General features: G+C 30.5%; 2 protein-coding genes across 2 annotated transcripts; one reads left to right on the forward strand and one right to left on the reverse strand.

Moving 5' to 3' along the window:
• Positions 1-7257: 7257 nt before the first annotated feature.
• Positions 7258-10417, reverse strand: LOC126668109 (uncharacterized). Its single transcript, XM_050361326.1, has 2 exons — positions 7352-10417; positions 7258-7296 (listed from the first exon to the last, which is right to left on the reverse strand). Exons 1-2 carry the CDS (start codon positions 10415-10417, stop codon positions 7258-7260), a joined length of 3105 nt encoding a protein of 1034 aa, XP_050217283.1.
• A 5936-nt stretch (positions 10418-16353) lies between these two features.
• Positions 16354-20382, forward strand: LOC126667343 (sodium/hydrogen exchanger 4). Its single transcript, XM_050360300.2, has 14 exons — positions 16354-16618; positions 16860-16978; positions 17082-17179; positions 17567-17626; positions 17733-17779; positions 17880-18074; positions 18616-18662; positions 18775-18841; positions 18940-19040; positions 19119-19220; positions 19315-19453; positions 19549-19611; positions 19700-19783; positions 19890-20382. The coding sequence occupies exons 1-14, from the start codon at positions 16451-16453 to the stop codon at positions 20178-20180; spliced, it is 1581 nt and encodes a 526-aa protein (XP_050216257.1). The 5' UTR covers positions 16354-16450; the 3' UTR covers positions 20181-20382.
• Positions 20383-20980: the final 598 nt, after the last annotated feature.

The raw sequence follows: 20980 nt of genomic DNA on the forward strand, positions 1-20980 counted from the left end.
CCCCTTTTTCGTATATCATCTTTTGCCTATATTGATATTTATTTAGGGGGATAATTGACAATTCCTCTAGATATTAAACAAAAAGTCCTATTACCCATGTGCCACATAAAAGTCATATTACCCATTTCTTGGACCACATTGGCACAAAAATAATTTAGCATTTTTATAGAATTTTGATTCTAAACAAATTTTCATATACTGTTTGAACTAAAGTTCAGTGACAATTTATATTTATATTAGGTGAGAAAATTTAAAAAACAAATAGATAGTTTTATGAAACTAGTTTCGCATTACGTATTATGCACGTGGCTCGTAACATACCTACTCAATGAACATATCAGTAAATTTATTATAATTATATCAATTTATAGTTAAGAATTTTTGTAAAAAAAAATATAATATATTCGGTTATTAAATTTTTTTCATACTGAATTTATTCTTCTTTTAGTTTTATAATAACCATAATTAAATAACTAATTTATTTTTATTAATAATATCTTTAAAAATAATAAGATAAAAATGTAAATAATAATATTTGACCAAATACAAAGACAATAAGGCATAATCATGCAGTTAGTATATCAAGAGCTTAGTTTTTAAAAAAAAATCAAACATGCATATTGATTCAAATTAACATTTCTTTCAATATAAACAAAATCTTATAAAGCGGTATTTGAAACATTTAACTCAATATTTTATCGAGCACCTTTTATGCATCTCAAAGCAACCAAATAAAACATATTAAAACTCTTTAAACATTTAAATATTGAATAGAAAAATAACACATCAAGTTCAGTCGTAAGGGCTAGCATATCTGTTCACCAAAATGCTTTCCAAAATATATGCTATTAATTCATTGTTTTGTCTAATTCGCACTGGATTTTTGTTTCTCTTATCCGCACCTAAATCATATAAACATAGATTATAATTAAACATTTAATTTAGATATACTCTTTCTAATATGTTCCTAATATACTAATTACCTATCACACAGCCTCTTAAAATCAATCCTGCATAAAAATAAATGATAATCAACAAAGTGTCAATTCTGTTTTTAACAGGCATAACATATGCTCTGTACTAAAAACGGTACATAACTAAATAAATTAGCAAATTGATCAAACCCTTCGATGGTTTAGTCACTCCAAGAGTTTAGAATCATTATTCAAACTTCTAGGATAGACAGAGCAATTTAATGGTTTGAATAAAACAAATATGCTAGTGACTGAATCATGATAACCTAAACTTAAAAGATGTAGATACCATTTTAAAAATCACTCAAGAGTTATAAAACTCAAACTACACCTCTCACACTAAGACTGTAATTCCAGAATTAAAAACAAAACATCAAATAACATAGGTATGCACAAACTATTTGGATGAAATCACTTACCAATTGAACTTGATTCACTTCCTACACCTCAAAATCTTTAAATCGAACCAACAAATTTGATTTTAAACTGTAAAATAAATTAGTTTTTTTGGTTGAGTTTTTATTTTTACAAGTAAAAAGAAATGGTTCACCTTTGTACATACCTAACCAACTTGTTCAGTTCAAACTAAAAACTTTTAATTTCTTATAAAATCAATTTGATTTAATTAGAAAAAATAAAATTTTGATTCGGTTTGAACCTAATTCAAATCCTACATGCCACATTTAATAATTGTCAAAATTAATGCCTTTTCCTGGACTCCAAACAGACTTTTGCCTAAAGATATCAACTAGTGATTGTTCTTATTTTCCTCTCTTCTTTGGAGAAATTGAAACTATAATGAGTAGAGATGGGTAATAAGTTATAACATGGTTGTATGATAGTCTTTTTTATCGTTTACATAGCAAGCAAAATCAATTACATAACAAGAACAATTTCTGCAAAAGGAAATATTGGTATATGTGCTAAAATGATGCCTTCAACCCATGAATTTCAACAATAAGTTAAGTGGTACAATCATCAACTTTCAAGCACTATTTAAAAAGCCAAACTAAACCAAACTGAACCAACTAGTTTAACCGGTTTGACTGGAAACCGATCCTTTATATGATTTTATTCTTTCTTAAAATATAAAATATGGCTCAACCTTATTGAAAAGGAAAAAGATCGGAGAAAAATAATAATTATTGAACCAATTACATCGTAAAAATTTATTGTTCTTTATTTTCAGATCACACCATATAATATTGTATAATCTTTTAATGTACATATTTAATTTTAAATATATTTAGATATATATTTTATAAATTTATTTATTTTTATTTAATTGGTTAAATCATAATACCGGTGATCATATTAGTATGGCTACCCGGTTGCTATATTATATAAATAATATTTATCTTTTTTATTTAGCCGATTTAATCGTGAACCGATCGATAAATTAGTACGGCAATGCGGTTCGGTTTAAACACTGATTCCAAGAGTTCATAGTCTCTTTTTTCTTTCGAGATGGAGACATTGTAGCCATTGAAAAGGAAAGAAATCCTAAGTAGCAAAAATGGAAAGTTTTCTTTTTGATTTAGGTAGAAACATTATTACTTTCCTAATTATAACCCCAACCCTCTAATTTTAAATTATTATTGTTTCATATTTGTAGTAAAAAGATAAGCACTTCTGGAAAAGTTGATTAAAATTTTCTTTATATTATGATTCTACTATATCTTAAATTCCATTTATATATATTTAGTTGTTTATCACTTAAAATTATTGTTGTTTATGACACATGCTACTAAAAGGCATTGAAGAACAAGCAAAGTCTTTTAGGAATATACATTTTTAAAAATGGAAAAGAAAATTTTCCAACTTGTGCATGTGTTTACTGTTTACATCATAAATTTATATTATTTTAATTTTTTTTAATTTTTCTAGAAAACTAATATAATAATTTTGTGATATTTTTAATTAATTTTCAGTATAATTGTAATAGAAAATAAGAATTTATAATCTTATCAAAATTAATGATAAATTTATTATTTTAAAAGTGAATGACATTAAAAAATTTAGTTGCAATAAAAATAATAACTAGAGTTGTTTTCCATAAATAATTGAACTTTTTTATATTTTATTTATCATTGATAATAGAGTTAATATTATAAATATTCACCAACTTCACATGTTTTTCATTTTTATCATACAGTTTAAATTTTTTCATTTTTATACAAGAACTATCATTTTTTCTGAAATTCATGCACAGTACTGAGATATCACGGCTCCATTGGTGTAATTTGCTGAGGTGGAAGTCGTTTTACACCAAATTCATGCATGATGCTGAGGTGTTAAATACTCAATTGTGTTAGAATATATTGATGGTTTAAATTTTTTTATTCGACTTTAGTCTAAGCTATTTCCAGCTCTAACCTAGCTACTTTGAGTTACTTCCAGTTCCAGCTCTAATATTGGCTTTGGCTTACTCCGAGTTTTTCTTAATTCATATAATTACCGTTGTGTTAGATCGAGTTTGCTCTAGCTTGGTTTTTTATTTTTTAATTATAGCTTTATATTGCTCACTTGCGTGGATAAAATTCGACTTGTTGGATTTAGTGGGGTTTTAAATGTTCTGCGGTTGTTCTTAAGATATAATGTTATCATTTTTAAGTTTTTCTATATGTTTTATTTAAAAACACTTGAAATTGAAACACTTTTGTTGTATATTTTTAATCTCATTTTATTTTAAGTATTTATTGTCTCCGTTTTTTTTTTCATTTTCAATTTTAGATATTTTATTTAAAAAAATTATTTTCATTTTGAAAATAATTTCTTTTAATTATTTTATAAATTCAAAACAAATTTTATAATTTTTTTACTACCATTTATAAAGATTAGAATAGAATTATTCTTTTTTTACTTTTGTGTAGTATTAAATGAAACTTTCAATATAAAACGGAAAGTAGATGTATTTACTTTTACATATATCAGGATTCAAATTAAAAATTACAGTTAGAATTAAAATATATAAAAATTTGTACTTTTGTTTAAAAATAGAATAATAGGCAATTGAAATTAGGAGGCTTATTTTCACCCGTCGTTCCTAATATTTGAATCTTTTATCACTAATATTTGAGTCTTTTATTTTCACCCATATGGATTCGTATCCTCGTCTGGGAAGATGAATGGATCGTCTTCTCAAACGAGAAGGTGTCTGTTCGTCTCCTCGTCTGAAAAGACGACCCATCTTGGGTTCGTCTTCTTATATGAGGAAAAATTCAAACCCAAAATGGGTGTCTTCTCAGAAGAGGCTAAAAAGACAACATATATTAGGTTCGTCTCCTTGTCTTTTCAGACGAACCCAAAATGGGTCTTCTTCTCGACAATGAGGTTCGTCTCCTCATCTTAAAAAAATAACCATCTTAGGTTCGTCTTCTCAAACAAGGACAAACCTAAATTCAAGATGGGTTGTCTTCTCAGAAGAGGACGAACCCATTTGAGTTTATCTCCCATATTAGGTTCATCTTCTTAAACAAGGAGACGAACACATATGTCTCCTCGCTTGAGAAGACAAAACCAACATAGGCGGCTGGCGTTTGTAGTGATGGTGACATATGATTAAGGGTGACGGCGATGCTGGGGGAGTTACGGCGACCGCGGCGGCAGATGGAGTTAATTAATTTGTAGGGTTTATTTTTAATTTTTTGGAATTTCAGAGGCATTTTAGTAATTCCATTTTTTTAGGATATCATGACTAAATGTCAAGTGATGTGGAGTGAGTTTTTTGATTTTTTTAGTCGACACATTAGCATATGTTAACGACATCAACCAAAAATTGGACATAACTTTATTGACCGTAAGATTAAAATTTAAAGCCGAAAATGAAATTTAAAAATATAAATGAAAGAAAATCCCATAATTAGGGGTGATCGGTAAAGATAAGTCAAATTAAAAGGTAGGGGAAGACCATTCAGTTTTTTTTTGTACTATATTGAAGTGTTCTGAACGAGTACCAACTGATATCTTTAAATTTTTCACATTTAGACTAATTCCGACTCGAGCCGGATAAGTCCCTAGCACGAGATAAAATCTAATCCCAAATTTTTTTTTGAGAAATCTAATCCCAAATTTTAAACGGCTATATATATGTGTACAGTTTAAATCCGCGACCGCCTTACTAGTACATTTGCGCCTTGGAATTACCATTTGATTATCTTTTATCATTTCTAGCATTATTTGTCCTTTTTATTATTTTAATCTAGCACTATTTCTAATTCCCCAGCCATTTTTCTTATCATTTATCTTCCTTTTTTTGCAATGCAATCAATACTTTGTAGATTTTACTAAGTATTATCCATTAGATTCTATTAACTTTAAATCCAACAATTTGGATATTAAGACATATCAAATTACATAATAATGTCAGACTTTTGTTGTTATAAACCCACCTAATCAATATGATTACTATTTTTTAATAGAAAGATTATGTGAAAGAGAGAAATCCATATTGGAATTAGAAGAAGGTTGAAGAGAAAGATTGCAGAAGATGAGAAATTCTCATTAGAGACGAAAGAAATACAATTCAGCAGTATGTATAAGGAATGTACATGACACTTGTCATTACCTTATTGCTGCTGATTCCTAACAGTCTAACGGCTATAATGAAACATAAACGGTTTATAAAACGATACCGTTTATGACTAAAACAAACTAACTAACTTTGTAACAGAAATGTGAATTGCTAAGTTTAGCTGAGCTGGACATGAAGCTGATCTGAGTTGCTGTGAAGCTGATCTGAGTTGCCGAGCTGGATATTCATCTAATATCCCCCCTCAAGCTGGTGTGTACAGATCATGGAGCCCCAGCTTGCTGACAAACTTTATGAACAGAGAAGGTGGCAGCGGTTTTGTAAAGAAATCTGCTAACTGTTGTTCAGATGCAATTGGAAATAGATGAATTAAACCAGATTGGATTTTCTCCCTGACTATGTGACAGTCTATTTCAATGTGTTTCGTTCTCTCATGAAACACTGGGTTGTGGGCTAAATGACAAGCTGATTGGTTGTCACAGTAGACTGAAGCTGGTGTTGAAAGTTGAACATTCAAATCTTTCAGTAGATATGTCAACCATTGAAGCTCACAAGTTACATTTGCTAAGGCTCTGTATTCAGCTTCAGAGCTGGATTTTGAAACTGTAGCCTGCTTTTTAGTCTTCCAGGATATTAATGAATCTCCAAAAAACACACAATAGCCTGTGATAGACTTCCTTGTGTCTGGACAAGTTGCCCAGTCTGAGTCTGAGAAGGCTCTCAATGTGAAATTACTAGTGGAAGGAAACAACAGTCCTTGTCCTGGATTCTTCTTCAGATATCTTAACACCCTTGAAATTGCAGCATAATGATTCTCTGTTGGACAATCCAGGTATTGAGATAACTGTTGAACTGGAAAGGAAATGTCAGGCCTTGTATTGCACAAGTAAATTAATTTACCAACTAGTCTTCTGTAGGCTTGTATGTCTGAATAAGCAGGACTGTCTTCCTTTATTAACTTAGTGTCTGAAGTCATTGGAGTAGATGTTGGTTTGGATCCAATGAACCCAGTTTCTGTCAACAAGTCCACAGTGTACTTCTTCTGACAGAGGTTAATACCTGAGCTGGACCTTGCTACTTCCAATCCTAGAAAATATTTTAAAGATCCAAGATCTTTTATCTTGAACTCCTCATGAAGAAAAGCTTTAACCAGACTGATTTCATTTATATCATTCCCTGTTAAAATCACATCATCTACATACACTAAAAGTGCTGTAAATGATTGATTTTCTCTTTTGGTGAAGAGTGAAGAATCTGAACTAGCTTGATGATATCCTTGAGAAATTAAAGCTTCAGTAAGCCTGAGATTCCACTGTCTGCTGGCCTGCTTCAATCCATAAAGTGATTTGTTGAGCCTGCAAACCATATCTGGAGCTGATGCCTGAAGACCAAGAGGAACCTGCATATATACTTCCTCATGCAAATCCCCATGAAGGAATGCATTATTGATGTCTAATTGTTGTAAAATCCAGTTTTTAGATGCTGCTAATGCTAAGACAGTTCTAATGGTAGTCATTTTTGCTACTGGTGAAAAAGTATCAATATAATCTATTCCATTTTGTTGTGTATAACCTTTTGCTACAAGTCTAGCCTTATACCTCTCAATTGAACCATCACTTTTGTACTTAATCTTATAAATCCACTTACATCCTATAGGAGTTTTTCCTTGTGGTAACTTAGTCATAGTCCAGGTATTATTTTGATCTAGAGCTTTTATTTCATTGTTCATAGCCTCCTGCCAATAATCAAACTTTACTGCTTCACTATAAGTTTTTGGTTCAGTGTGCATATCTAATTTAGCAGAAAAAGCTTTGTGATGTATGCCAAGATTTTCATATGTAAAAACTTTATCAAACACATGAGGTGTTGTTATTATAACAGCATTAGACTTTGACTTGTTACAAACATAATCATTTAAATATGCTGGCTTAGTTACTGTTCTAGATGACTTTCTAATAGATGTTAAATTAGGATTTATTTCTGAAATACTACTGACAGGAACATCTTCTAGATTAGGTCCAACAAGTGTACTTTGTGTTTCATTAAGATCATTACTGGATAAAGAAACATCTATACTTAATGAATCAATCCTAGCAGGTAAAACATAATCAGAACAATCAACAGATTCATTCATACAATTTTTATCTTTATAATGAAACAAATGTTCATAAAATCTAACATTTCTGGAAACAATTACTTGTTTTGCCTTAATATCATATAATCTGAAGCCTTTAGTATGAGATGGAAAACCAAGAAATATGCACTCAGTAGCTCTTGGTGAAAATTTACATCTATTATTAGAAATAGTTGAAGCATATGCAACACAACCAAAAACCTTTAAATTTTCAAATGAAGGATCTTTATTATAAAGAATCTGAAATGGTGTTTTATTATCAATTATTGGAGATGGAACTCTATTAATCAAGTACACTGCATGAGAAACACAATCAGACCAAAAACTCAAAGGCAATAAAGCTTGAAACTTAAGAGATCTAGCAACATTCAAAATATGTTGATGTTTTCTTTCAACTACAGAATTCTGTTCAGGAGTATATACACAAGTAGTTTGATGAATAATTCCTTTAGAATCATAAAAACTAGGCATGTGAAATTCCAAACCATTATCAGACCTAATACATTTAATTTTAGTATTAAACTGTGTTTCTATATGCATACAGAAATTTTGAATAATAGTTCTTGCTTCAGATTTTGCTTTTAAGAGAAAAAGCCATGTAAATCTACTTTTATCATCAACAATAGTTAAAAAATATTTATGACCATATAATGAATAAATCCTTGCTGGCCCCCAAATGTCAATATGAATAAGATCAAAACAATTTATAACTACAGACTTGCTAATGGGAAAAGGAATTTTCTTTTGTTTTGATAAATGGCAAGTTTTACAATGACTATTAGCAGGAATTTTAATAGAAGAATCAATGTTCTGAAGACATTTCAACCTATCATTTGACAAATGTCCTAGTCTAAAATGCCACAAACTATTTACATCAATTGTCTCAATCAAACCAGAAGAATTTAAACAGCCAGATCCAACAGAATTAACACAAGCAGAAGCATTATTTTCTCTGAATTGATCTTTATCAAGATAATAAAGACCATAAATTTGCTTAGCTAATCCAATCATCTTCCAATTGATGATGTCCTGTATAATACAAACATTCTTATGAATAATTAAACATATATCATGCTGAGCAGTCAACTTACTAGTAGAAATTAGATTAAAAGCAAATTCTGGAACAAATAACACATTATGTAAAATAAAATCTTTGCTAAACTTGACAGTACCAACATGAGTAACAGCAATCCTTTGTGAATTTGGTAATGTGACAAAGATATCATGAACAATTGTGTAAGATGTAAATTGATTCAAAGAACAAACAATGTGATCAGTGGCACCAGAATCAATAATCCAAGACAAATTTTCATACACAGGCTTTCTAACATCATGCACAGGCTTTCTAACATATGAACATGCAGTAAAATTCTTAAAATAAGAATAAGATAAGAATTGTGTACCTTCATGTTCCACTTTGTTTGAAAAATTAGTTGAGACAGTATTGATCCTTGGTGATTCTGAATTTTGATTGTTATTGTTCTGATGTAGCATATTCATAATTTGAGAATATTGCTCCTGAGTAAAAACTGGAGGATTGTGCATCTGATTGTTTGTCCCATTCTGAGCCAACTGACTACTCATTCCATTTTGAACCAACTGACTACTCATTCCACTTTGAATCATATCCTGATTATTGATTCCAGTTTCTACTTTGGTATTTACCCCAGCAGAATTATCATTATAATAGTCAGAATTATTATAAGTATTCCCATACTGATCCATAAACTGATCTTGATTCATGTAAAAATTACTCTCTTGTGCTTCAGTTATAACTTCCCCAACTTGATTAACAAAATTCTGAGGTTTAAATCTAGGAGTAAATCCAGGAGGATAACCATGTTTCTTAAAACATATATCAATTGTGTGTCCAGATGCACCACAATGACTGCAAATAGGTTTTCCACTATTAGGTGTATAAAATTTCTTTTGTCCCCCCTGTGGCCTGAAGCTATTACCAACTGATCCAAAATTATTGATTGGTGGCCTAAAACTCCTATTATTGAAAGAATTAAAAGTAGGTCTCCTTTGATAAGAATTAACAGCTTGAGCAGCAAAAACAGAAGGTTCTATGATCTGACCATTAACACCACTTAGTCCTAATTGTCTTTCATGTTGCAGAGCAAGAGAAAAAACTCTATTAATCTTAGGTAGTGGTTCCATCATAAGCACTTGACTCTTAACTACTGCATAATTCTCACTTAGTCCTTTTAAAAATCTAATGACATAGTCACTTTCTTGATAATCTTTGACTGTTTTCAATGCATTACAACTACATTGTGGATGACAAGAACATATAGGCACAGATCTAAGATTAGTATACTCATCCCATAAAATTTTTAATTGAGTAAAGAAATCAGTTACCGACAAATTGTTTTGCTTGTATCCATATATCTCTTCTTGTAATTCAGCCACTCTAACAGCATTGCCTTGAGAGAATCTATCAAAGAGATCTTTCCATACATCCATAGCATTGTCTAACCATAGAATACTCTGTGCAATAGAAGGTGACAATGACCTTAATAACCAGGAAAGCACCATAGTATTACATCTTTCCCAAACTGGATAAATTTGACTATCTTTAGGAGGTACTGCAATACTTCCATCAACAAATTTAAGTTTATTTTTGGATAGAAGACACATTCTCATAGAACGATACCAAGAATGATAATTTTGCCCATTTAAAGGTGGACTAACAAGAATCAAAGACGGATTTTCACTAGGATGAAGATAATAAGGACTAGAAGTGTTATCTGAATCTAAAACTGGAATTGACATTGTTAGGGTTTAAGAAATCAAATGATTGATTGAGAAAAAACAAAGAACCCTAATCAAGAAACTGATCTGTAACTAATTGAATCAAGAAATTGAAGTAATTAACTTTTAAGAAACTGAAATCAAAATAGAAATTAAAGATCAACTGATTTGTATGAATTGATTCGAAGAAAGAATTATTTTGTAATTTGAAGCTCTGATACCATATTGGAATTAGAAGAAGGTTGAAGAGAAAGATTGCAGAAGATGAGAAATTCTCATTAGAGACGAAAGAAATACAATTCAGCAGTATGTATAAGGAATGTACATGACACTTGTCATTACCTTATTGCTGCTGATTCCTAACAGTCTAACGGCTATAATGAAACATAAACGGTTTATAAAACGATACCGTTTATGACTAAAACAAACTAACTAACTTTGTAACAGAAATGTGAATTGCTAAGTTTAGCTGAGCTGGACATGAAGCTGATCTGAGTTGCTGTGAAGCTGATCTGAGTTGCCGAGCTGGATATTCATCTAATAATCCATGCATCGCCAAATGGGCAGACAAAATACATAATCCAACACAAATCAACTTCACAATTTGTTAATTAATTTAATCATATTAGATTGTATTTTTCTCATGCAACTCTTGTACTTGTTATAGGAAAAATCCAATATAATTTTATGATTAGAAAGTTCTCCATGATGTTATCCCATATGACAGCACATGGTTTAACGAAATTAAATTCACTTAAGTAATTAATTAGCAAATCCTAAAAAATCAACTACAACAGTTAGTCCAACTTAAAATAATTATACGAATTCAATAATGAAATTAAAATAATTACATAAAACTAGACAATTTCAAAAAAAAAAAAAATCTGCAAAACATTAAATCCATCAAATGAAACTGTCATTTCATTTAGCAATGTTTTAGCAATATAACTCGATAATTAATGACGGACCGATTGCTAATGCATAGGGGTGTAAATAAACCGAGTCAAGCCGAATTTTGAAGTGTTCATGTTCGGCTCGTTTAGAACAAGGTGTTCATATTCAGTTCATGTTCAGTCGAGCTTTAAACGGGGAGTGTTCATGTTCGGTTCGTTTAGATTTTATAGTGTTCATGTTCGGTTCGTGTTCAGCTCATGTTCGCTCGTTTAGCCGCTAAACGAACAAGTTCGCGAACGAGCTCACGAACGAGCTCGATAAGTACTAAACGAGCTCGTTCATGAACAAGCTCGCGAACGAGTTCGATAATTATTAAACGAGCTTGTTCGTGAGCCCGCTCGTTTAGCGAATAAACAAACGAACACGAGTTATTAAACGACCAAACACGAATATGAGTTGAATAAATTAAAAACAAGCTAATCAAGTTCGTTCACGAATATGAGCTGAATAAATTAAAAACATAATTATATAAATTAATTTAATTATGAATTAGTTCGCAAACACCTAATCGAGTTTCTAAACAAGCTTGTTTGTGAATTATATACGAGATCGTTCACGAACTTGTTCATGAACTTTTAATCGAGCTTGTTTATGAGATTGTTCACGAACTCTTATTCGAGCTGTTCGTGAACGTAAACGAGCCGAACACCACTATGTTCATGTTCGGCTCGTCTATGTTAACGAACATAAAATCAAGTTCGAGCTCGGTTCGTTTAGAATACGAATGAACATGAATCGAGCTCTTATACAACTCGATAATTAATAACGGACTGATTGCTAATGCATCTAGCAACAAAATTGCTAAGTGACCATATATATAGCAAATAACTACAATCAGTCACTAATTGGCAATGCACAATTTATTATCTATACTATATATAAAAGCACAGATGAAGAAACTGACATGTATATTTACGTTAATATCATTTTTATTTTATAAAATATAATTATTAATTAAAAAATTATTAAGATAATTATTAAAATTAGATACTAACTAAAATTAATTACTTATAATATTATGTCAAGATGATTGTTTAGAGTATTAACTAAAATATATCTATTTTAAATATTTAACTTTTTTTTATTTAATCATCTAGAATTCTAATTAAGATAAATTATTTTTAATAAATTACTAATTTGATTATTATTTGATATCTTCTATTTATATTCTTTATAAATAAGATAAACTATTTCGAATTGACTGTTATTTCAATAATTAGTTGATATTTTATATTTAATAAGTATAAAAATATATAACCACATTAATGAAGTAGATTACCACATTAAAAACGTTTCCTTTAGTTCTTTTTTTACAATAATAATATATCATTAATGAAAAAATAAACGGAAAATTTGACTAAAAATTAAATAAACAATAATACATTAGAAGTACAAAGAGAAAATCTGAATAAAATAATAAAAGTCTATATTTAAATTTTTTAAATATATTAAAAGAGCTTTTTGAATGTATAACTTCCATCACTGATTAGCATTAACAGTTTGAAAGTTCTGTAAAGTGTTAGAGGCTAAAGCCAAGACCATATTACAAGGGAAGGGACACCATTTGCCTGGAAGCATAGTATCCACGCACACTTCCTCTAACCCACGCACACTTCTTGGAGACGTGATCCAAAGTTTCAGTCCATGAGCCTAAATACAATAGTTTTATAATGTTTCACTTTTAAAAAATTTAAAAGGCGTCATAGGAATATTTAAATATATCAATCATAATTAATAAATTTCTTGATTTTTGCAAATCTACTATGTTTTTTATTTTTATGGCACGGGAAGAGTATTTTTTTTTTAATAATCATACCCTTATCAAATTAATAAACAAAGTCAAATAATATATGTATGCAGTGTTTTTTTTATTAATTGTAAGATTTGGGTAATTTAAATATTGATCAAGACATAATTTGGACTTTGATGAAGAGGAAACTCTACTATAACTGGAATATTCATATGGTCTGTCCAATAATATACATCTAACATTTTTAGGAAAAAAATAAAGGACTGGAAAAGCGGAACACATGGCCTCCCATGTGTTAGTTGGTAATGAATATTAATAACGTTTAATAGTAATTAATTTATGGAGACCAGTTAATATTGACCTCTTTTATTTACTGATCAAGCTCATTTACTTCGTTTTTTTTCTAAGACAGTACTTGCAATTTTGAAAAGGTTACTGTTCTTAATTGGTAATTTTAAGGGTTAGGAAACTAAATTTACAGTATAACCCAATACCATTACCATCAATACCATCCCTAACAACCGAATCAAAATCACAAATGTAAAATCTACAGATTACAATTGAATGAAGGATAAGGTGAACAATGTCGTTTTTGATCGAAGTTTGATTAATTTTATGGTTGAAAATGCAGTATGTTCCTTTTATTTTAAAATGACATTTTTATATTTAATATTATTTGAAAATTGGTATTTTTGTAAAGAGTTTAATATGTTAAGGAATGTGGTATTTTTTTAATAATAATGAATACTCTATCAACGTACAAATTGAAGTACAACTTCATCAAAGATTAAAGATAAAAAGTTCATCTTTTATATTAAATAAAAGAATATCTATAGTAATTTCTAAATTTTAATTGGCTAAACTCAGTCCTTAAACTTATAAGTCAGTGTAAATAAATTCTTTCTCTAACAAAAAAAAAATGAAATTAGTTTAAAGGAATAATTTTCACCAATTTTATAATTTTAAGTAAATGAACAGTGGACTGCCATGTGTTCTGCAATAGCTCAAATGATATAAACGCTAAACAGCAAACTGATAGGTCATGAATTTGATTCCTTTCACAAGCGCTCCTCCCTCCCCAAATTATTAAAAAACAATTTTATAATTTTAAGGACGGAGTTACTCCGAATAAAATATTTAGAAGTTAAATTATATTTTTATAAAATATAAGGTTATATTTATACTATTTATTTAAGAGCGTATTGTTAGTGATATGCATTAGGTCAAACATGTTTGACCATGTTTTGACTTTATTATTTTGTTATTTATTGATTGAAAGTTTTTTATCATTTTATATTAATGATTAAAATACTTGAATGGTTAATTCTTTCTAAGATCATCAAGTATGTGACTTGATAGCAGAACCTTTAGGTTTTATAAAAGAATTATATACCATCTATCCCTAGTCTTAATAGAACATTGAGATTGGTATGATGTTGACTGATTATTATGTTTTACTAATCATGTATATGAGATATTAAGTCAAATCATATGTGCTATTTGAGAAATAAGACACTGGATGACCCACTATGAGAATACTACATAGATCACTGTCATAAGTAATTCTCATTACAGTTCTATTAGTATAATCCTTTGACCTTGAAATCATCATGGATTTCTACATAGCTATTTCATATTTTGATACAGTCTTACATTATCTTTATCAGGATAATGGAATAGATTGTTATTGGATATGAAAGTAACTATGTAAGAAATGTGAGTGACTGAGAAAGAATTTGTCCCTCATTCATTTGAGTAAGATATATATGGGCCCCTTGAAGAAGATAGACTGAAGAAAATGCATGGCCATGCTAAATGAATTGATAAAGAGTTATCATTTTCAATCTATTTAGAGTCAAGAAACTAATGATTGAATATTATAAGGATGACAAGACTATGCCTTATATTCAATCTGGATATCGAGAGAGAAAGGGATTAAAATATTATTGTAAATGGTTAAATCGGATTGTCGATATTCGTATAACTTGGGTAGTCATAATGTCTTGCTAGAGGCCACTTATGACTTGTGGGCTGAAATAGGGATTTCGGACCTACTGCCAACGTTATATAAACCTACAGGGTCGCACACTAAGAACAGACCCAAAACAGTTATGGGTTGTACAAGCCCAATGTGATTAAGTGATTAATTATTATATATATATATATAATCCGTATTATATATATATATATTAATAAATATATATTAATTCGAAATTAAGGATAAATATTTTTTTTAATTTATTATTTTTGAAAATATTAAATATAATAATTAATATAGATGATTATCAAAAAGGAGTTTTTGATAAACATAAACTTTTAAGAATTGCAATGAAATTGAAATTCGAATTTGTCTCAAACCCTAGTGTTGTTGTATGACTATAAATACACATTAAGGAATAGTTTTGAGGATCACGAAATTCATTATTCACTAAATCACTAAAATTCAAAATTTCTTGTGAAGCAATAGCGCTAGCACACAAGCACTAGTTTTGGCTAAGGTCTGTTCGTGTGGATACTCGTAGAGGACGCATTCTTTTGGAGGCGTTTCTGATCCGATGCCAGGTATCACCAAAGTGAACCACCTCCTTCCTTCCTACATTGCTGTTGAATTCGACATACAAGTAAGTATTAATTCTGTTGTTAATCTATTTATTCGAATTACATGGATCTTGGTTTGGGTTTTAGATAAATTTTTTTGAAATTCCGCTGCGTTATGAACCTAGAAAACCCAACACGTATATGCACCGTATAAAAGTTAATTAAAATTAAAATCATTTCAAATATAATAAATAATTACTTATTAAAAAGAACACAAAAATTAGACGCATCAAACAGAAATGAAAATGAAGTTGAGCTTTTTTGTGTTTTTTTAATGCGTTTTCAAGCTATTAGAATTATTTTCCAACTCCGAAATACATTAGGTGTTTAGTGTTATACATTATAATTATTTTCACACCTTTTTCCTCTTAATAATTATTTTTGTTACATTTCTTTTTGATTTTTGCAAAAATAACCCTTAACCTAGTGAAGCACATCCAAATTCTGATGGACTTAGATACATTTAGGCCTAATAAGCCCACAATAAAACTTCAACCATTGGGTTTCTTAACGGGCTTTTGTTTTATGTTCTCTTACCAAGTAGATCCAAAACCCAAACCTCAAGTAACTACGTGTCAATAAACTATGTACCAGCATCCACGTGTCAAGCAAACCTTCAAACACTAAATTTCCATATTGCTCGGCTAGTTTCCGCTTCTGTCTCATACAGAGTCAGTCTGAATCAGCTGGAGGTTGAAGACGATGCTTAAACAATATTTTCAGTGAAATATTTCATCAAGAAACAAAAACAAATGGAGAATATAACAATGTCAAAAGGGTTTGGAGAAAACTTAGCATATGAACATGCTCAGGTTGTGCCATTGACGATATTTGTTGCGGTTTTATGTCTGTGTTTAGTGGTTGGTCACTTGCTTGAAGAAAATCGATGGGTTAATGAATCCATCACCGCCATTATCATTGTAATACATATATTTCTATATCTTTAATTTTATAGATTTTATACTAGGTGGCACCGACACAGACACAGTAAACTGGACACTTGGACGCAGACACGTTGAAACAGTGTTGTTTTAATGAAGTTTTGTGTCCGAAACGCCAAGTGTCTGATATGTTTTTGATACAGAAACATTGGTTGAATGAAGTGTCTGTGCTGCCTAGATTTTTATAAGGTATGTTTTAATTTTTGTTATATTTGATCAGGGATGTGTTTGTGGAATCTGTATCTTGGTTCTAAGCAAGGGGAAGGATTCTCATATATTAAGGTTTAATGAAGAGTTGTTCTTTATATATTTGCTTCCTCCTATCATTTTCAATGCAGGGTAAGCAAATCATGGTCTAATTTTTAATTTATAGTTTCGTTTTTGTTTCTTGAAAATTTTCATGGTTTTTTTGGCTTAATTGTTTGGAGGATTGGTTCATCAGATTTCAGGTCAAGAAAAAGCAATTTTTTCAGAATTTTGTGACCATTATGCTGTTTGGAGTGGTGGGTGTTTTCATTTCTGTGCTCGTTATTGTGGTTGGTAAGTAATTTTCTATTCAAAAAGTTTACACCTGAACTTTTCTCATTTAAAATAAGTCTTAAATTTGCTGAAGTTTTATTGTCATGTTAGCAAGAAAAATAATACTATTTTATTGTGCATAAATAGTACACTTGACTATATAACATCATAATAGCAAAACACAGCAATAAATTTAATTTTTTTTTGCCTTGTTAGTGGTTCGATGATCGGAAAATAAAAGAATTTGTCTAAAACACTAATTATGAAAAATAAATTCAGGCACTGGAATAGCATATTCATTAAAGTTCAAACACTACTGAGTACTGATGCAATTTCCCTATTTTATATCAGCAATGATTCATTATATGAGTTTCATAGTTTAAACTTTGTATGTTAATCTTGGCGTAGGTAGCAGGTGGTTGTTTCCGAAAATGGGATTTCTTGGTCTGAGTGGACGCGACTATCTTGGTCTGATTTTGCTGTTAGTAATGTTTTTGTAATTTCTCATGCAAGAATAAATCTTCATTTGTTTCTTTGTTAAAAATGAAGTGTAATGTTTGTCGACTCAATTCAGCTATAGGAGCGATCTTTTCGTCTACTGATACAGTGTGCACACTTCAGGTTGGTTAATCGCCTATGAAAATGTTCTCTGCATTAAATATGACATGACTTGCTTTATTTTCGTGGATTTTATGCTAGAGTGAATTAAATTATATGTCAGGTGCTTCATCAAGATGAGACTCCTTTGCTGTATAGCTTGGTCTTTGGCGAAGGAGTCGTAAATGACGCAACATCAGTTGTTCTGTTTAATGCCATACAAAAGATGGATGTGACCGGGCTTAATACGAAGACTACACTCAGGGTTATTGGAGATTTCTTTTACTTGTTCTTGACAAGCACTGCTCTTGGAATTACTGTATGTTTTGACATCGAACTAATGTTCTAATTGGCAATAAGATACAGTTGAATGTTAATATCTTTGCATAATCTTCTCCTATATCGTTGTTTATTGTATTTGATTTAGTTTTTTATTTGCTCAAAGCTGTTTCTTCTAGATGTAATCGTCAGTCGTGGCCCATCTGTCACCGGTTTCTTGTTTTTACCATTAACTGAATTTTTCATGTTATCACTGCACTGTTGAAGTTTGCACCTATGTTGGAACGGAAAATGCTACAACGGGCAATGGGAATTTTTTTTTTTTTTTTAAGAATAACTTATAAATGTAAGGTTAAACTGTTCAACGCCGAAATGTAGAACTCGATAAGTTTCCATGTAACATAGGTTTGCACTATAGGAAATGCGGATTGATTATTGAGCATTGCTATACTTGTTTGAGCCATATATCTTGATCTGTTCTTTGGGTTGGACACTTCTTCCAGTCTTGTCTAGTTTATGTGTTATTTTTTGGAAATAACAGTTTTCATTCTCATTTTTTAATTATTCTCCTTTTCTCGCAGACTGGACTTGTGACGGCATTTATACTTAAAACCTTGTACTTTGGAAGGTAAAAGCTCCATTGCATAAGAGTATTTTCAATATAAGCGAATATGGAATTTATTGTTCTTACCAAGTTGTGGATGCCTACTCTAGGATACTGACTTGATATCAATATGCAGACATTCGAGCATTCGTGAAATTGCTTTGATGGTGTTAATGGCGTATCTGTCTTACATGGTAGCGGAGGTATTGTCCACTCCGAATCATTTCTTAGTCAACTGATGACACGGTTCATAATTTCCATATAATGAATCTAAACTACTGTTTCACTGTTCACGATGCAGCTGCTAGAACTAAGTGGAATTCTCACGGTTTTCTTTTGTGGAATTCTCATGTCACATTACGCATGGCATAATGTGACCGATAGCTCGAGAATCACAACCAAGTATATATGTCAGATAATAATGACCGATTTCACGTTATCTTAACTAATGTGGACTAACATTTTTCACTTCTCTTTCAGGCATGTATTCGCAATGATGTCATATGTTGCAGAGACAGTGATATTTCTCTATGTCGGTATGGATGCACTTGATATTGAGAAATGGAAGAATAGTAAGATGAAGTACTAATTTCCCGTCTATGATTTGGTTTTATAGTTTCGAGCATTGGAGTAGTGATATGTTCAGATGAAAAATATACATTCTGTAATGTTGCAGCTTTGTGGATTCAATGAGCATCTGTAGCACACTAGTGATGCTTGTATTACTTGGACGGGCAGCTTTCGTGTTTCCTCTCTCTGCTTTATCCAATATCATGAATAGAGGAAGATCGTCATTAATCACTTTCCGACACCAAGTTAGTAGTTTTTCTTTCGTATGCTACCGTAAATTCTGGAAAAGGTATGAAATTTTTCGTTCTTCCGCAGTTGGTTAATTGAGACTTAAATTTAGGTAGTCATTTGGTGGGCTGGACTAATGAGAGGTGCAGTCTCAATTGCTTTGGCTTACAAACAGGTGATCTTTTGTTCACTATTTTCTTTAAATTATTATAGATTGTTTAATTGAATCATCAAGTAATATTTTATATTTTGTGGCTTAAAAGTTCACAATCTATGGAGTGACATGGGATCCCGTCAATTCTACGATGGTCACCACCACTGTCATTATCGTTCTGTTCACCACACTGGTATGCATCTAGATTTTCATTCATCCGAACCTATTTCGTAACATATAGAATTCCAGTTTTATAATGAAAAAAATTAATTGATCAATACGATGTTTTTTGACTGCAGGTGTTTGGTTTTCTGACAAAGCCATTAATATATGTTATACTTCCACACGATGAGACTAACCACGCCAATCATCGAGAAGAGAAGATCCCGAAAAACGATGAACGCCTGCCTTTGCTGTCACTCGGTGAGTCTGCGGCAACCAACCTCCAGAGAGCATCAGACAGTTTGTCTATGCTAATAGAAAGCCCTGCATATACAATACACTACTACTGGAAGAAGTTCGATAACGCCTACATGAGACCTGTATTCGGGGGTCCTCAAGGTGGCGGTCTCGGTCCGTCCGAATGCTAGGACTGTATAACCTGACCAAGTTCTCCTATAAGTTGCACACGATGTTGAATTGTTGATAACGAGAGATTTTGGGTGTAGTGAAAAGTTGGTATAGATTATGCATCTTTTCGGGTAGATTGTAGTTTTTTCTATAACGTGCGTAATTCGACAAGAATCAACTGTGTATGTGAAGGTGTATAATATTAATAAACGTTTAGGAACACTTACTCTGTTAATTCAGTTATTCAGCTGTGTATGCATATTAGAAATGCTGGGAAAGCAAATGGCTGATGGTAAAGGTGTTCAAGGTTTTAAATTTTTATAGGGATGAAATAAAAATCAGATCACATTATTTTATGTTGACTAACAGTTGCAATTGTTTCGATTTGATTTAATTAATAGATCTAAAGTAAAATTATATCAGTTAAACTAATATGTACTGATTTATATTTATATAACCAGTTTATGTACTATTAATTATATAATTAAATTGTATGTGTATTAAGATAATGTCATTTTTTAATTGGTATAACCAATTAAAGATTAAAGTTACAGTAGATTTTCTAATAATTAATATTTAATAAATTAATAATTAATAAACTAATAATTCTAATAATTAATAAAATTTAAGGGAACAACTTTAATTATGTTTTATATAATATTTAATAAATTAATCATTTTAATAATTAATAAATTTTTAGTCCATCATATGTATTAATTATCAGAGGGTTGACTATAGTTTATTGTTAACTTTATTTAAATTATCGTTTTAAGTGAATTAAAAGAACATTTGTATAAGTAAATAAACTATTAAAAGGATT

Source organism: Mercurialis annua, linkage group LG2 (genome assembly GCF_937616625.2).
Source record: "Mercurialis annua linkage group LG2, ddMerAnnu1.2, whole genome shotgun sequence".
Taxonomy (NCBI): domain Eukaryota; kingdom Viridiplantae; phylum Streptophyta; class Magnoliopsida; order Malpighiales; family Euphorbiaceae; genus Mercurialis; species Mercurialis annua.